Source organism: Sorex fumeus, unplaced genomic scaffold (assembly GCF_029834395.1).
Source record: "Sorex fumeus unplaced genomic scaffold, SorFum_2.1 ptg000115l, whole genome shotgun sequence".
Lineage (NCBI taxonomy): Eukaryota > Metazoa > Chordata > Mammalia > Eulipotyphla > Soricidae > Sorex > Sorex fumeus.
The window spans coordinates 4,724,291-4,741,751 of record NW_026606172.1 but is presented as its reverse complement, the minus strand read 5'-3'; the positions used below and the strand labels follow the sequence as shown (position 1 = coordinate 4,741,751).

General features: G+C 42.1%; 3 protein-coding genes across 6 annotated transcripts in view; 2 read left to right on the top strand and 1 right to left on the bottom strand.

Moving 5' to 3' along the window:
• Nucleotides 1–356: 356 nt before the first annotated feature.
• Nucleotides 357–8,200, bottom strand: CGGBP1 (CGG triplet repeat binding protein 1). Of its 3 annotated transcripts, none has more exons than XM_056135480.1 (3): nt 8,107–8,200; nt 7,173–7,392; nt 357–4,189 (listed from the first exon to the last, which is right to left on the bottom strand). In XM_056135480.1, exon 3 carries the CDS (start codon nt 4,168–4,170, stop codon nt 3,667–3,669), a length of 504 nt encoding a protein of 167 aa, XP_055991455.1. In that variant the 5' UTR covers nt 4,171–4,189; nt 7,173–7,392; nt 8,107–8,200; the 3' UTR covers nt 357–3,666. The 3 variants fall into 3 exon arrangements, with proteins under 3 accessions (XP_055991455.1, XP_055991453.1, XP_055991454.1); XM_056135478.1 differs by having other exon boundaries at nt 8,006–8,185; XM_056135479.1 differs by lacking the exon at nt 8,107–8,200 and adding an exon at nt 7,579–7,955.
• Nucleotides 4,969–8,431, top strand: LOC130043165 (uncharacterized). Its single transcript, XM_056135461.1, has 3 exons — nt 4,969–4,985; nt 6,971–7,380; nt 8,104–8,431. The coding sequence occupies exons 1-3, from the start codon at nt 4,969–4,971 to the stop codon at nt 8,346–8,348; spliced, it is 672 nt and encodes a 223-aa protein (XP_055991436.1). The 3' UTR covers nt 8,349–8,431.
• Nucleotides 8,432–8,445: 14 nt separating this feature from the next.
• Nucleotides 8,446–17,461, top strand: part of ZNF654 (zinc finger protein 654) — a 121,701-nt gene continuing 112,685 nt past the window's right edge. For both annotated transcript variants that reach the window (XM_056135476.1, XM_056135475.1), the window contains exon 1: nt 8,446–8,731. In XM_056135476.1, coding sequence (XP_055991451.1) covers nt 8,543–8,731 — 189 coding nt within the window. In that variant the 5' untranslated portion in view covers nt 8,446–8,542. The remainder of the gene's footprint in view (nt 8,732–17,461) is intronic.

Sequence of the window (17,461 nt, the reverse complement as noted above, 5' to 3'; positions counted from 1 at the left end):
ATATAACCAGGGCATGCAAACACATAAGCTGATACATGAGCACAACCAAACAAGCAAGGCCAAGTGTCACTCCTATGAGAGCAGCAAAGAGAAGGCAAAGAAAAAACATGTTCTCTCTTTACAGTAGTGAAAAGCTAATTCAAATGTGACATATGTAATTAATTTGGGGAAAAAGATCTTTGTTGTATCAAACTGTGAATTATTTAAGGAAGTACGTTTACAATGAATTTGAGGTGTAATAATCTGACAAAGGATTTATCAAGCTGGAATGGAAGCTAAAATTCAGCATAATTCTGTAGATCGCCTGGAATTTTAGACTATACATTGACTCACAAAACAAAACTGCTTCCAAAATGTTCCAAAACAAGTTTTTGAAATTTATTTCTAAAAGTCACGAAGACAAAACTTTAAAAGTGACATTTATACCGAGGATACATGCATGAGCAAAAATATAAGATAAAAAAAAAAGCATGGGTATATAAAAATGAACATAGTAAAGTTTTAATGAATACAGTATTCTGGATACAAGTAGGATACCACCAGAAAGGAATTGCAGTTTTACTTCAAAAATCTATGATAGCATGGACTGAAATAAACTAAAGTTTAAGATAGCCACTTCACATTCACATTTTAATCAGTGCGGACCAGAAGTTAAAGCAATTTCAGGTTAAGATTTCCACGGAAATTATATTACAAATCTGTTTAATGAACACGTTTTGAAGCTTACGAAAATGGTAGCCAGGGCAAGTCAAACCAGAGAGCCAAAATCATGAATTTTGGTGCCAAAAGAATTTTGGCTTTCATTTTGAGCCACTTTAAATTTTATTTTTAATATGTTTTTCAATCACATATCTTAACATGGAACTTTCTGCTAGGAGATCTCACCAACTATTACAACAGTTTTAAAGCAATGAAAACATCAGAGCAATACCCAACTGTCAACAATTTTGTGATGCAGAACTTTTTTCTTTAGTTTTCTGGTCCCAGAAAATTCAAAAGAGCCAAAACCATCAAGTAGCACCTCCCCCCTTAAAGTCTTACTCAAAGATGATAAATGAATAAAATAACTATATAGGCTCTCATACACAATCATTCTAAGCTTTCACCCTGTAGTAAATGATTACAATGTCTTTCAGGCTTGCTATATGGCCCTGAATCAAAAGAAACCAACAAGGAATTTAACATTTCAACAAGCTAGGAACTATTTACTAGTGTGAAATTCTGGAAGACATACTACCATATTTCGAGAAAAAGGCTATTAACAGGTAAGCATGTGTTGAAGAGGCGGTCTATAAATGAAACATTACAAATCTTATGTTTATGCATACAACTTATAAAATAGAAAAATGCTATTTTTTCCAATAGTATAGCATCACACTAACACTAGTTAAGATTGAAAGCTTCTGTACACATGTCCACTACATTTCCACAGCAGCATATGTCTCTTAGACATTCTCAGATCTATCGAACATATGCCAACTATGAATTCACGGATTGGTACCAGTTTGCACAGGCTAAAACAATCATTCTGCCTTCTCACTGAGATAAAGTTAACAAGTTTAGAGAATGAGATTTCATAATCAGTAACGAAATATCAAATGACTTATACGAGGATGGAAAATGTTTCTAAGGACATGATATAACCCTATCAAATGGTTGGATTATGCCCCTCTATATAGTGTATGTGGGGATTAGGAGCCTGGAAAAATACATTAAGATATACAGGACCGAAATGATCAAATCAGTATAGAAACTAAAATATTAATTACTGGTGTTTTATTAGTACAGTATCAGCTACTGCATAGGACTATTCAAACAATATTCACCACTGTGCTGGTGGTGCAAATTAATACCCAAACAATAGAGTAATCTAAAATCACATGGGATTTTGAAAAATTAGAATGATTACGTTTCTGTAATTTGAAAAGTCTAATAAAACTCAATTATTTTCCTAGCTTTTTAGATCTTAGACAATTCATATTTAACATGGTTGCCTGCAGACTCCTTAGTAGAGAAGTAAAAGCAAAGTACAGTTTTGTTATGTTTTGCTGCTGGTCTCCACATGTGCCTTATCAATGAGCAACAATATCATAGGCTTTACTGCGCTACTTTAATATAACTGAACATGAGAAAAATCGGTAGTTCAAATTTTGACAAGTGGTATGTGTATATTTTTTTTGGTGGCAGGCTTATTTTAAAATGAAAACAAAACACCCACATAAAACCTAAAACCAGATGTGTACTCTGACAACTTGAACTAGGAACTTGTTTGTAAAGGAAACTTAGGCATAGAAAGGTGTTTCTGAAAAATAGAAAATCTAACCTTTTTCTTACTTTGGTTTCTTTAAAAAATGAAGATTTGTAGTAAAATGACCTTAAAGAAACTCTAAGTCACATAGGGCATCATTTGTTAGTACCTTGTAATAGAAATATATTTTGTAAATATTTTTTAACTTGAATATTTTCAGAGGTTACTTTTAAAGCTCTAGTCCAATTTTCAGCTTTCGATTCCTTAAAAAAAAAAATCAGTCTCCAACAGAGAAGACACAACTGAGCTAAGTTACTTTGATAACTTTATAGAATAGTGAGGTTCAGGGAGATCATTTCCAGAACATGGTTGACCTTTAAGATTCCTCACCCAGTTATGCAGGACATTGCCAGATTTCCACTACAAAAATCTTGCCAATATTTCTAAATAGTATTTACCATCCACCTTTAAAAACCTTGCACAAGGCAAAGCACATATAAGTGAAAGAAAATAAACTTGTTTCTATTTACTTAAACTTATAAAACTATATGGTAGAGAAATTTTAATATCTTGATGTTAACCAAAAGTTACTACTAATCCTGTCAAAAACTGAAAATTCAATAATGAAATGTCTGCTTAAATAAAAATGCCAATATCACTATCTTTATATACCAAGATACTGAAAAAAATGTTTGCAAATTTAAGATGATGCTTGAAATCTAAGTTAAAGTTAAAAGAATGTGCATTTATAGTGAGACTAAAATTGTCACTGCAAAATTCCCTATGCCATTTGGCACTGATACTGGAAGATTCTAGTCTTTTGGTCACTTAAAGCTGCTATTAAATACAATAAGCCTTTAAAAGGGAGGAAAAGAGTGAAGAACTGAAGAACAGTTCAGTTAACTATCATATACAAGTAGAGCATACTCTGAAATAAACTCATTTTCTTGTAGGAATCTGAAGATACAAGAAGACTCTCCCACCATCCTTTCCTTTCTGAAGATGCTCTAATCAGATATAATTCCTTTTTAGTTATTGTGAATATTTCCTGGCAGCAATTTCTATTTCCTAGATTAGTTTTCAATTAAAGGAATAATCATACATGGCAACAAGGTAAAAAGCAGGGCAGTACTTCCATGCACAAATATTTCAGAAGGAAAACCATCAATTTTAAAGATAACCATCAGGTTTCAGGTATCAAACACACTCTAATCCCTAAATTTTGTTTTACACCATTGGTGACAAAATTAAGTTTTGCAGTGAGGTTTTGTTTTTGCCTGCAACTATATACACATTGCAAAACTATTCTGCATCACATGATTTTAAATGAAATAAATATAAAAATGAACCACACAATCAACACATAACTTTAATACTCCACATTATTTATCTTGATCACAATGGTGGTAACTTCCTTGTCAACAATCTTGTGAATTGAGGAGTTGATTTTCATTCTCATATCCATCAGGCAGATATGCTCTCCTCAGCTGGTCTGACTTGGGTATGGATCCTCCATTCTTCACATGGCGAGATAGGAAAGCGCGGACTGCTGGATGATCAGCCTTCTCAAGTGGGATGTTGGCTTCCAGGCACATTTTCACAAAGTCCTGGATAACACCGACCTTCTCTGTTTGCGCAGTACTGTTGCACTGAAGAGATGCTGTTAAGGGCCTCTGCTTCTTCCTTACATTCTGCTCCTCAAACTCTGCCTTCCTCTTGGTATGAGTCTTTGACTTGAGATGGTCACTAATGGCAGACTTGCGAACATGATTCAGAACCACATTGCAAGAAGTGCAGAAGAGTTTTCCTCCATCTTCATGCAGCTCACCTCCAAACTCAGTGACTCGATCCAAGGGAGTCACATACAAAGCAGTCTTAGAACGGTTTCGAGCAGGTGGTGCGGTCACTACAAATCTTTCCATTTTGATTTTTAACAAGGTTCTTAAAGACAAAGAAACAAAGATAATTGTTACAACAATCCATTTGGAAAGTAATTTACAATAAATAGCAGGTATAAACATTTTTATACTAAAATCTTCAGGAAACTAAATTCAAATTAACAGGGGTTGGAGCAATATACAGTGGATAGGACGTTTGCCTTGCACATTTCTGGTCCAGGTTTGATCCACAGCATCCCCTATCTTCCTCCTAAGCTCCTCTAGGAGTAATTATTGAGTACAAAGCAGCCCTAAGCATCGCTAGGCAGAGCCCCAAACTAAAAACCAAAATAAAGAAACAACCAAAACAAAATAAGAAAACAATCCCAAATTGTACAGTGTGTCCATTAAGTCAATTCACCCAAAATACTGCAAGGGAAGGCAAGTTGCCAATAACTAGACCCATTCCTGAATCCTGAACTTCAACTATTCCATGTCACTACTTAAGAAAATCTGATCTTCAGTTCAATATTTGGAATGTTATTATATTAATCTGATCCAATTTACATTTTTTGGGGGGGAGGAGGGGTTTAGTCTACACCTGCTTGTGCTCAGGGTTTACTCCTGGTGGTTTACTTCTGGTGGTGCCTAAGTGGAACATATGTGACATGGATTGAACTGAGTTGCCCACATGTAAGGCGAGCACCTTAAACCATATACTATCACTCTGGTCCCCATACACTTAATTTTGAAAGACTTTTGTACCCTTCACAGTTTGGAATAAATGCTTTTAGGTACACAATTGTAGGGAATTGTGAAAAAAGGTGGACATAAAACAGCATAATGTTATGTGAACGTGAGTAGAATTTCCAAATTGTTCTTAGAAGCAAAAAGAAATATCAAATTAAATGTAATTAACAGGAGTCACAAAGACATTAACGTTTTCTTTCTTTCTTTCTTTTTTTCTTTTTAACTTTTGGGTCACACCCGGTGATGCACAGGGGTTTCCGTGGCTCATGCACTCAGGAATCACTCTTGGCGGTGCTCGGGGGACCATATGGGATGCTGGGAATTGAACCCGTGTCGGCCGCATGCAAGGCAAACGCCCTACCTGCTGTGCTATCACTTTGGCCCCAAAGACATTAAAGTTTAAAGTGGAAATACAGAATGCAAATCTAGCTCTTATCTTAAATTTTTTTTGCAACTAGGTGTTTAGAGGTTAGTCCTGACTCTGTGATCAGAAGTGAACCTTGATGGATACTCAGGGGACCATATGTGCTGCTGGGGATTCCAAGTGGGTTCAGCTACAGGCAATGCAGATGCCTGAACACTGTTACCTCTTCAGCAAGCCATTTTGAAAATGAATATACACATTTTTCCTAAGTTTTCCAAAAGGTCATAATCAAAATTAAAATATTTACCCTTTTCTCCATTAAAGACTAATAATTACAATATTTTATAAATTAAAATAGCTAGTTTGTGACAGATACTTGCAAATTTGCTGGTAAGTCAATTTCACTATTTCTCTAATTATTTAACTATTGATTTTCCAATTACTGAATTATTAATAAGTATTCAATTATTTCTTGACTAATTCTAGTTCTTATGACCACTGCCAAAATTATCTGACACAAAAACCTGACCTAAGTAATAATCTTTTTTTTTTTTTTGCTTTGTTTTTGGGCCATACCTGGTGATGCTCAGGGGTTTTTCCTGGCTCTGCATTCAGGAATTTCTCTTGGCAGTGCTCAGGGGAACAACTGGATACTGGGGATAGAACCTGGGTAGGCAGGTGGGCAAGCACTGAACTAAGTACTCTACCACCATGTTCTTTTAAGAAATACTTGTTTCCCCAGGGATAATGCATTCAGACTAAGCTTGCATTGCAAGCAGCAGACCTGTGTCTGATCCCATATGGTCCCCCAGCACCACCAGGAGTAATCCAAGCATCTCCGGGTGTGACCCAAGAAGAAACAAAAAAAAGAACCCCTCCCCCCACCCCACAAAAAAAAAAGAAAAAGAAAAAATTAAAACGAATTTGGCCAATAGGTAGGGCACTTGCTGTAGGTTAAATTCCCTCTACTATAAGGTTCCCAAGCAGAGGATTGACACAGGGCCACAATACCTGAGAGCACTGAGATGGGTAGTAGACCACCAATCCACTCTGATGGCAAAAAGAAGAATCGATTGAATTCCAAATGCAATTTTGCTCTGCATAAACAGATTGCAGAAAATCCCTGAATGTGCCTTATAAATGCTATCAGAAACGAAGGATTTTTTTTTTTTTGGGTAATAACATACTAGAGAATGGACTGAAAACGTAAAATTTTCCCTCAAGAAATCGTCACTTAAACTGTCAAAGTGTAAAGCACCTAAAGAATTCAGAAAAGGGCTTAATATTTATTTCACATGCATTCTTGAAAACATAATAAAGCTTAGGCGTTAATAGGCTGAATTCTATGTTTTTTAAACAAACATTTGTTTAATGCATGGTTTTCATGTGCTAAGTATCTGATAGACTCTTGCCAAGATATCTAATTCTTCCCTTGTGAGTAGTTCATGAAATACTATCCCAGGTTTATAGTCAACGGTAGTTTTATCGTCCTCTCGCAAGTCAGCCCCACTTAAAACATTAAATATTTTGGCCTAGCCATGCCTAAATCTTGCCCGGTGAACAGTCTCGCCTCTAAATATTCTGATTCCCCACTATCAGACACTAAATAAACGTGCATGTAACAAAACGTGCGTCTACGCCGGAAAAATGCTCAGTCACTTGGGCTGGTGGTAAACGACCTGTGCCTTCCAGAGTCCTGGAACTTTCCCAATTCTGCCCATGTCCCTGCAGAATCAAGCGTGCACCCCGCGGAGGATGCTCGCACTTACAGAACCCAACAACAGCCGTGCGTTTTGAGAGAAGACAAGAGACCTTTTCAAACAAACAAGGACGTCAAGGAACCAAGCGACAGCAATTGGCCGACCACGGAGAGACGACAGAAGGGGGAAAAAAAAAATCAAAAGTTAGGTCAAGTTTTCTAGTCAACGTTTACCGGCTGCGTTTCCAGCTTTTTCCGTCTGGCTCCTTCAGCGCAGGGTCTCCGGGGCCGAGAGGGAGGCGCGCGGACTCGCGGGCACTTTTTTTCTCCCCCCCCTCACGCAGCTTCAAATCCCGAGGCGCCTCGCACTCAGATTTTCAACAAGTGGTGGTGGGGAAACAGTTCCTGGGCTTGCAACCCGTTTTCCCTGCGGTGCCGGGAAGTCATGCCTTCACTGCAAAAAACACGAAAAAGAGCAAGGGGGGGGAAAAAAATAATTAGACCTGGGGGAGGGGGAGGGCCAGCAGGATGGATGGAGAAAGGGAGGGGAACGTCGGGCCCGAGCCGCCGCGCAGGTGTCTGGAAAACTACGCTTTTCGGGGGGCGGGCAGTTCCTCCACGCCTCAGCCCCGGGACCCACCCCAGCACTCGTCAGGCCGGCTCCGGCGCGGCGGGGCGTCCCGCTCGGCTCTCCCCGCGCGCCCCCGGGGCCCAGGGTTCGGGAGGGGGAGGGTAAGGCGGGGCGCGGGACGTCCCCGGCGTCTGGCTTCCCTCCTCCCGCGCCGAGCCCGGCACGCCGGCGGCGCCCAGCGCCAGGGCCGCGTCCCCGCTGCCCGCCGCGGGCCCGAGAACTCGACAGCCGAGTTGGCGGCAGTCTCTGGGGAGGAGGCGGCCGGCGCCTGGCGGAGGCGGCCGCTGTCAGGCTTCCCGTCTCCTCCCTCTTCCTCCCGCCGCCGACAACGGCGTCCCGGCCCCGCCCCCGGCTCGCGCTTCAGGACGGAAGGCCCCGGGCCCCAAGCCCACACCAACGGCCGGGCCCACCCTCGGCCTCCCTCGCTCTGTGGTACCGTAGGATCGGGGCGGCCGCTAGGGGAAGTGGACGAGACCCGGCCGGAAAGGAAGGGAGGAGGAAAAAAGGAGGAGCAAAGGATTGAGAGAGGAGGAGGACCCGCCGCCGCCGCCGCCGCCGCCGCCGTCGCCGCCGCCGCCGCCGCCGCCGCCGCCGTCGCCCGATCGAGCCCCGCGGCGGCCTCCGTGTCCCCCGCCGCGCCCCGTCCTCCTGCGCCGCCTCTGGCGAAGCTCGTAGGCGGTCCCCAGCAACCGCCGAGCAGCCTTGACCAACGGATCGCGGAGCTAGCAAACGGATGGCTGCTTCGGCCAATGGCTAAGGAAGGGCGGGCGTCTCTCTGAGTGGCGGCTGGCGTGCGCCAATGGTAGCTGGGGGCGTGGGTGGGAGGAGCCGGAAGTGGAGCCAGGCGAGCGGCCCCTGTCCGGCTGGGGCGGAGGGAAGGGGGAGGGAACTAAGCCGAGGAGGAGGAGGTTAGCCGAGGCAGCTACAGCGGCGGCGGCGCAGGGGCTGGTACGCGCTGGGCGGCGAGAGCCTCATGGCGGAGGAAGAGAGCGACCAAGAGGCCGAACGCCTCGGAGAAGAACTCGTGGCCATTGTGGAGTCGCCGCCTGGTCCTGCGGGGCTCAGAAGTGCAGACGGCGGCGCCGGTGGTGCCGGCGGCGGCAGCTACGTTGACGGCGGCGTCGGGATCAGCAGTCGGGATTACTGCCGACGCTTCTGTCAGGTGAGGCGCCCCGTCGGTCGCCGGGACTTGTCACCGGGGGTCGGGCCTCCCCCGGCGCCTGCCGGCCCCCTCTCGCTCGCTCTCCCGGAATCCTGCTCTCTGCCCGCCGCCGCACAAGGAGAGCGAGGGTGAAGCTTCCCTCCCCCCACAGCCTCCCTCCGGCTTGGGGGTGGGGGGCGGGGAGCCGAACGCGGGTGACCCGCGGGTGGAGGGTGGCCGGAGAAAGTGAGAGTTTGTCGGCGCCGGAGGGAGGGTGAGCTGGCAGGAAAGCGAGCTCGGGACCGACGGGGCACCCCGGCCCCTCTTACCCCGGACGAACCCCTTTCTGCCCCAGGGTCCCGCCTTTCGGAGGCTTCCTGCGCTCTTCGCACCTCGTCTAGGGCCGCCGACGAGCGTCTTCTCGCCGCCGCCCCGTGGCCCCCCTCCCCACCCCCCCCCCTTCCCCGCGCACCCTCCGGTGTGTCGGAGGTGGGAGGCAGGCGGTCGCTCGGCCGCCCCCTGTGCTGTCATCCGCACCCCTCCCCCGCGCAGGGGGTCTTCTGTCATCCCCGGTGCACCCGTTCCGCGGCGCGCGGAGGCGCCGACCCGCCGGGTTTGGGGCTTCAGTTGCTCCTTGTAGAAGGTGGGGCGCGGGCGGTGTGACTTGTCATCAGTCCTTCTCTTGACCACCTTCCTCCCCACCCCCCACCCCCCTTTCGCACCCCTCCCCGTGCCCCCGACGTCGCCGGCGCTCTCCTAATAACACCGTTGGAGGAATGGGGGGAGTGGGGGGAGAAGTTTGCCTCATCTCCCCCCCGCGCGCCCCCCCCCCCCCCTTGCTCTGTTCCTTCGTTCTCCTCGCGGCGCCCACGTTCCCGGGGACTTTTAATTTAGCTCGTGAAATGTCTGAGCTGTGTCACTCATCCTCTCCTCGGTCAGCTGCCACGGAGAGTTGAAGTAGCTTCAAAGTGTCTGACCACAGTCCAATATTAGCGCATCAAACAAAGTACTTATGGGGTGGGGGGGGTGCAGGCGGGCGTCAAATGTGTGTCATCTCTTTCACGGCTACTTAAATATATAGAATCTATCTCCTGCCACTGCCAATACTAACTGCTCCTTTGCTTTTTTTTTTTCGAATTTAAAATCTATCTGGGGGGGGGGGGGGTTGTCCACACCCGTTGGTTCAAAGGGCTTACTTATACCTGGCCCTGTGCCCAGGGATCACTCCTGGCAGGGCTCAGGGGACCATATGGGCTGTTGGGGATTGAACCCCTAGTCTACCGGATGCAAGGCAACTAACTGCCTTACCCGCTGTTTTCTCTCTCTGCTCCCTCCCTCCCTCCGTTGCTTTAAAAAACTGGTTATTATCTTGAATGTTAAGGGTTTAAAATCTGGCTCCACTGATAGTAGTGCTACCTTGGGCATATTACTTAACCTCGCTGTGCCTTCAGTTTCCTCTCTGTCAAATAGGGTGGAATTGACATTTTAATTCGTTAGTTTAATTTATCTTTTGATTTCATCATTCCCTCTGATAAGACCCCCATTTCCCACCAAGAAACTATTTTGGTATGAAGAGTATGCTATTCTTTTTTGACAGTTCTACTTAGGAACTTTTTTACTTTATTTTTTTAACTAAATTTTTTTTTTTTTTTTGCTTTTTGGGTCACACCTGGTGATGCACAGGGGTTGCTCCTGGCTCTGCACTCAGGAATTACTCCTGGTGGTAACTCAGGGGACCATATGGGATGCTGGGAATCCAACCCGGGTTGGCCGCGTGCAAGGCAAATGCTCTACCTGCTGTGCTATCTATCACTTTAGCCCTTAGGAACTTTTTTAAACCGTATTTTTCCTTATTGATAATAGATTTAAGAGGTTCATTGACTTTACTATAACTGTCATATGTTAAATCTAGAAAACACGTTATTGGTAGATTTCTTTTAATCTCGAATTTTAAATTTAAAATAGGATTACGATGTAAAATATGCTCAATCTTTTTTTCTTTGTTGTGCTTTTTAAAATCATTAATGAGCAGCTGATTTTAATTCCATTTGACTTTGTAAGTTTACTTGATTTGATGATACTTACCTAATTGCTATAGAATTTGAAATTTGAGGACCAGAATATTTTGGAGGATTTTTAACCACTCTTATTTTGCTGAATGATTCTTAAAAACGTTTTATAAAAGTACCTTCTTAATGTCCAAGGAAATAAACACTAAAATCAGTGAACTTTTAAATTTCTGATTAATGAGTTGCTATTTTGACATAGTTTCAGATTAAAACTTTTACTGAAATTATATCATGTTTTAAATGCTCTAGATTACCAGTAGATCTGCTTAGAGTTCCTGTACTGATTTCACCATGCAGGTGAACTTTGTAAAGTCTTTTTCTAAAATTAAAATGTGGAATAAAAATGATCTGTACTAAGTTTTATCCACTAATTAAAGTTTTAGTATGGTGGTGCATTTATTTGCTAGTAAGACAGTGAATCATATAACTCCCCAAGTTTCTTGTTAAAAACATTTGGCTTTCAAATACTCTGAGTAATATTAAATTATATTCATTAGCAAGTGATTTAATCTTGAATAATCAACATGAATGATGTGCATTTGGGTGAATGATAGTTAACTGTTACACATCCCACTTTGTGTTGAGAAGAAAAACTTCAATTTATTTTGTTCCGTTCAGAGAAAATTTGAATCAACATTTCTTGGCATTTCATGTGTGGGTGAAGGGAGAGAGGAAGGAATACTTTAAGAGGAGTTTTTGTGTCTTTACTAAAAGTGAGACGTCAGACAATAGATAATATAAGTAATAAATTTTCCATGTATTCAGTGCTTTGTATTCAGTGCTTTGATGGAATACTCTATTTAAGAAACAATACCAGTAATTGTAAAATCTCAAAAGACTCTGAAATGTCAACTGATTTTTGAGAAGATAGGTTTGGGAAATGAAAAGCGTCGATTTCCAAATAGTTACAGGGAGCTATAGTGAATGGACTAATTGCCCCTATCACATCCTTGTTGGTATATTTTCAACAAATGCTTAAACCTGTTGGTCCTTAACTGATAGTTACCTCTGCTGATGAAAGAAAGGAGAAAGTACTTTTTCATGAGGACCTCTTAAGCTATTCAGATGGGTCTTACTATGTAAGTTATATAGTTGAAACTGAGGCCTGAACAGGTAATTTGTTTATGGTTCCAGTAGGCATACACGGTGGGATTTGAACCTAACCTTCAATGTCCATTGAAAAAGGTAGCTTGAAATTATAGATAAGTCCTTAGATAATTCTAGTGTTTTTTTTTTTGGGGGGGGTGCAAATTTTTGCAAAGGGGGAAAAAGTTACTGAAAGTGCTCAGGGAATCATAATTAAAAATTTAAAAGTATTCTTTCATTATGCTACAATACTAAAAATGCTTCAAGAAAAAAATGGTTCATTGTTAGGTATTGTGAACCTTTCCCTAATTACTAGAGAGGTTATAATTCACCTTATCATGTTGAATACATTGCAACATTTTAATCATGAATTATAAACTAAGCAGATTAAGCTATTTTTCTTCCTAGTTTAGTGCCAGAATGAATACAGATAGTGATGGAAAACCTTTTTTGGGAACACTCTGATATGTTGATTACTGTAGCCTGTAAAATTGTTTCTTACTGGGATGGGAGAGAAAGCACAAGGGTTAAGGTGCTTGTCTTTCACCCCCTGGGCTTGATCCTTGGCACCACCGATGGTCCCCTGAGCACCACCAGGAGTGATCCCAGAACAGAGCCAGAAGTAAACCCCGAGCACCACCAGGTGTGACACCAAAACTACAACCAAAAAACTGCTCCTTAAATAAGTGTTCTTGGAAGGTTCCAAAAGTATGAAACAGTGAACATGAAGTGTTCAGTATTATATCTATCAGATTGAAAAGTTAAAATATTAAACATTAATGTTTTTCTAGTGATATCTTCTGAAAGTTTCAAGAGGGACATTAGAAGTAATCTGTTTAGTGGGTCACTTAAATATTACACAAATAAATTTAAGAAAAACATCACCATTAAAAGTTTTTGTTATTTAGGAAAGTACAATCCTCCTGATGACTCAGAAAATTATTTGCAAAAGCAGTTACATTTTGGAAATTTGGTTTCCTGTGGGGGATAGTTTACAGTATTTGGAGATATTATTGATTTTTCCTAATTGGGGTCTTACTACTGGCCTCTAGTGGAAAGAGGCCAGGGATGTAGCTAAATGTCTTACTATACATAAAAGGCAATCCCAACAACTGTTCTATGGTCCAACATAAGTAGGTAATGATGTTGACGGTTTCCTAACTATACTCTTAATTTTGGCACTGCTAATGGGTATTATATGACAGTAATGCTGACTTAAACGGGAAAAAAAGTCCCAAAGTAGCCATCATGTACCAGGTACTGTAATTGGTGCCTCAAATACTGTCTAACAGAAAAAAGGGTTTATTTTTGGGGTCTTGTTGTTAGGACTATCTAAGACTATCTAAGATGTGCACATCTTAGCTTTCCCCATCTAAAAATGTAGAACTATTTTTTTGGATTTTTTTTCTGGTAAATATATATCTGTGATTATATTAGGGAGAAAATAAGAATAATGAATATTTTATAGTCAACCTAACTTTACCTCTGCAGCTTGTATTTAAAAAAAAAAAACTTTCATACTTCTCTTTTCTTCCCTCCAGGGTCCCTGAGGCAAGCATTTGCAAGTAACATTGAGTTCTTTGATATTTACCTCTTTGTTTATAAATATCTTTTGCAGGTTTTAATGAGATTAGTCAAGTTAATGAAAGATGTATGAATTATATCATATTGTTCAGTATGAGTATATTCCCTATTTTTACATTATTTTGTTTTTGTTTTTGGGCTACACCCAGCTGTATTCAGGGCTTACTCCTGACTCTGTTCTCAGGGATCACTCCTCGTGGGATGGGGTTCCAATTATTGAACCCTGGTCATCATGTGCAAGGCAAGTACCCTATCCGCTCTTCTATCTCTAGCCCCATTTATCCACTCCACCCCACCCCCGATTTTTCTTTTTCTCACCTAAACACTGTGGTTTACGAAGTTGTTTTTGATGATTGCTACAGGCATTCAATCCCACAACTAGTGTGGTTACCTCCCTCTACCATTGACTCCATTTTTCCCAACCACCCCTCAAACCTACTTCCATAGCAGCCCACAATAGCACTGTAGCACTGCCCTCCTGTTGTTCATTTATTTGCTGAGCAGGCACCAGTAACGTCTCACGACAAATTGTGAGACTTGTTGTTACTGTTTTTGGCATATCAAATATGTCATGGGTAGCTTGCCAGGCTTTTGCTGTGCGGGCAGATACTCTTGGTATCTTGCTGGGCTCTCCAAGTGGGCAGAGGAATGGAACCCGGGTTGGCTGCATGCAAGGCAAATGCCCTACCTGCTATGCCTTCGCTCCAGACCAGCCCACAATAATTTATATTACTAGTTACCACTAAATCACTAATGGAATGATCCAAAAATATTTTTTAGAAGAAAATTTGTGAAAATTGTTGTATCTCACCATAGGGACCTTAAATCCTTAGCTGAGGATGTACTAAGCTGTTGTTGGAAGTCAAACTTTCTGTGTTAATGTTTTTTTGTTAGTCAGGATTGGTTGACTTCTGCATTACATTCCTTCCAATCTGGTGTACTGTTATTGGAATGTCAGTGTTGTCGAGTTTGGATATGTCCAGAATATCTAGAATTTACAATTGGGCAGTCTGGCCAGTGGCATGGAGGGAGCTTTGGGACTTGGGCAAAGCTGCTAATCTTCCAGAAGTATGGGGAAATAGGGTTCTGTGTCTTCCTCTGCAACTCTTCATTCTTTGTTTTTCCAAGTGTCTTGCAGTTCATCTTATTTAGAGAATGAGGAATTGCCATTGATTGAGTAGGGGAAGGTATATGGTCGAGATTTGCTTTTTCTTTTTTGGTATTTGGCAAACACTCAGCTGTGCTCAGATTATTCCTGTCACTGAGCTCAGGAATCACTCCTGGCTGGGCTGGCTGGGCTCTGGAATCAGGGATCCGATGGTGCCAGGGATTGAATCTGGCTTGGTTGCTTTCAGGTAGATAATGTACCACTGTATGCTCTCTTTGGCTCCTGGTAAAGATTTTCAACTGATCTTTTTCTTTTTCACTCTACTTTTACTTCCACTTTTGCAGATTTATGATGTTTCAAATTCCTGAGATTTTGGGGGGTTTTTCAGCACAAATTAACTGTTCCTGAGCTCTCTTCCTTTCTAAAATATAATTCAGACAGTGTTATCTCCTTTTATTATTTTCTTCCTTTTGAATGTAAGTATTTTAAGGAAATGGGACTGGAGAGATAGTACAGTGTGTAGGGTGCTTTTCTTACATGTAGCTGAGCTGGGTTCTATCCCTGGCATCCCATATGTACCATCCACCCAATCCCCTACCCCTTCCAGCCAGCCAGGAGTGTAAAGTCAAGAGTAATCCCTGAGAACTGCTGGGTATGGCCTCCCTGCCACAGGAAAAAAAAAAGAGGTTTTTAAGGCAAAAATATTTTTTGGCTGTTATTTTAGTGGGTTTTCAAGTGGGATCATAAGTAAAGGTCTCCTCAGTACCACATTTAACTAGAAAGCTCAAATTAGTATTTTCATAGCACAGCGGTAGGGCATTTGCCTTATAAGCTGCCAACATGGCCGACCCGAGTTCGATTCCTCCGCCCCTCTCGCAGTTACCGAGAATATCTGGCCTGCAGGGCAGAGCCTGGCAAGCTCCCCGTGATGTATTCGATATGCCAAACACAGTAACAACAAGTTTCACGATGGAGATGTTACTGGGCCCACTCGAGCAAATCGATGAACAACGGGGAGGACCGTGATGACCGTGATGATGATGAAGAGTAATAGATACGGAAGATAATGGAAAGGAGCACTGTAGCACTATCCACTGTCCTCCTGTTGTTCATCGATTTGCTCGAGTGGGCCCAGTAACATCTCCTCTTTTTTTTTTTTTTGAGACTTCTTGTTACTGTGTTTGGCATATTGAATACGTCACGGGTAGCTTGCCAAGCTTTGCCGTGCGGGTGAGATACTCTTTGTAGCTTGCTGGGTCCTCTGAGAGGGGCGGAGGAATCGAACCCAGCTTGGCTGGGCTGGCTGCACGCAAAGCAAACGCCCTACAGCTGTGCTATTGCTCCAGCCCAATGGAAAGTATTGAAACTAATTAATATTGATTTATTTGCTTAAAATTATTATTATTTTTTTAACTTGAATCAGGAGTCATCTTCCGGATTGACTCGAGTAGAGACTTTTTTGTGTTTCTTTTGGCAAAATAGTATTATTACTTGAAAACTGAAAATTAAGCTTTTAAACAATTGTTTTCAAAAGTTGAGACATTTCTAGCAGTCATAAAAGATAAATTGGGCCAGAGAAATAATACACTGGTTAGGGCACTTGCTTTGCACGTGGCTGATTGTAGTTCAACCTCTAGCACTCCATATGGTCCCCTTAGGACCTCCAGGAGTGAGGAGTGATCATTGAGTGCAGAACCATGAGCAAGTTCTGAGCACTGCTGAGTGTGTCTCCAAAACAAAAAAATGAACCAACTGAACAAAGATATATATGTATGTATATAAATTCCATAGAAAGACATTAACTTATTTGGAAAACGAATCCTAGATATTTAAAAACCACAAACATAATCAAAATACATGTTACATAAATACATAAACATAAAACATAAAAATACATATTTTTTAAAGAAGACATATTTTGAGGTTTGGAGCAAAAACTGGTGGTGTTTAAGGGTTAATCCCTGCTCTTTGCTCAGGAGAGATCCCTGGCTGTGCTCAGGGGACCGAATGTGGTGCTAGGGATTTAAACCAGGGTGCGTGTCAAAAGTTTTTGACACTATTCCCATAGTGTCCCTCTGGCCCTGAGCCCTAGATTTTGCTGCTTGTATTTGGGGAGCTTAATTTCAAGGTTTTGTTCTTAAGTTGACTTTCAGAATTGACTTGTACTACTTGTTCATAATTGCAGTGCTTGTAACAATAAATAATTAAAATAACCTTGAATTTGGGGGAGTTTTACTCACAATGGGGTCTGTATTTCCTTTGTATAATTATGCTTCTTAAAAAGATGTTCTTATAGAAACTGTTTGCAGTATGTTTATTTTCCCCTTTATTAAATACCATGATATACAAAGTTGTAAATGATGCATTTGATACACATTCAGTATTCCAACTCCAGGGGCCGGAGCTATAGTACAACAGATAGGGCATTTGCCTTACAGGTGGCTGACCTGGGTTCTATTCCCAGCATACCATATTGTACCTGGAGCATTGCCAGGTGTGGCCATAAAACGGGGGGGGAGGGGGGACACCCAAAACAAAACTACACACATAAATATTCTAACATCAATCCCACAACCAGAGTGACCTTCCCTCCCTCACTGTGCCAGTTTTCCCCAAGCGTGCCCTCTTAGCAGGCACAAATAATTTGTTTTATATTGCTTATTACAACTAAATTGCTAATGGAATTATCAAAAAAATATTTCTGGTAAAGAAAATTTGTGAAACTTGTTCTATCTCACCAGGGGGTCATTAGTCTGTTTGAGGGTTTACTAAACTGTTCTTGCCAGTTGGCTTCTATGTTACTGTTTTTGTTTATTGGGCTTCGTTGACTTCTATGTTACTTTCCCATCTAATCTGTTGTGGTCCACTAGGATGTTAGTATTGTAGAATTTGGAGGTGTCTGCA

What these genes read in the sequence shown, in the direction of transcription:
- LOC130043165 (XM_056135461.1), top strand. An exon ending in TTTCCCTGCGGTGCCGGGAA is followed by an intron (nt 7,381 to 8,103) that starts GTCATGCCTTCA and finishes AGAGAGGAGGAG; the next exon opens with GACCCGCCGCCGCCGCCGCC.
- CGGBP1 (XM_056135480.1), bottom strand. Translation starts at nt 4,170, where the DNA reads ATGGAAAGATTTGTAGTGACCGCACCACCTGCTCGAAACCGTTCTAAG.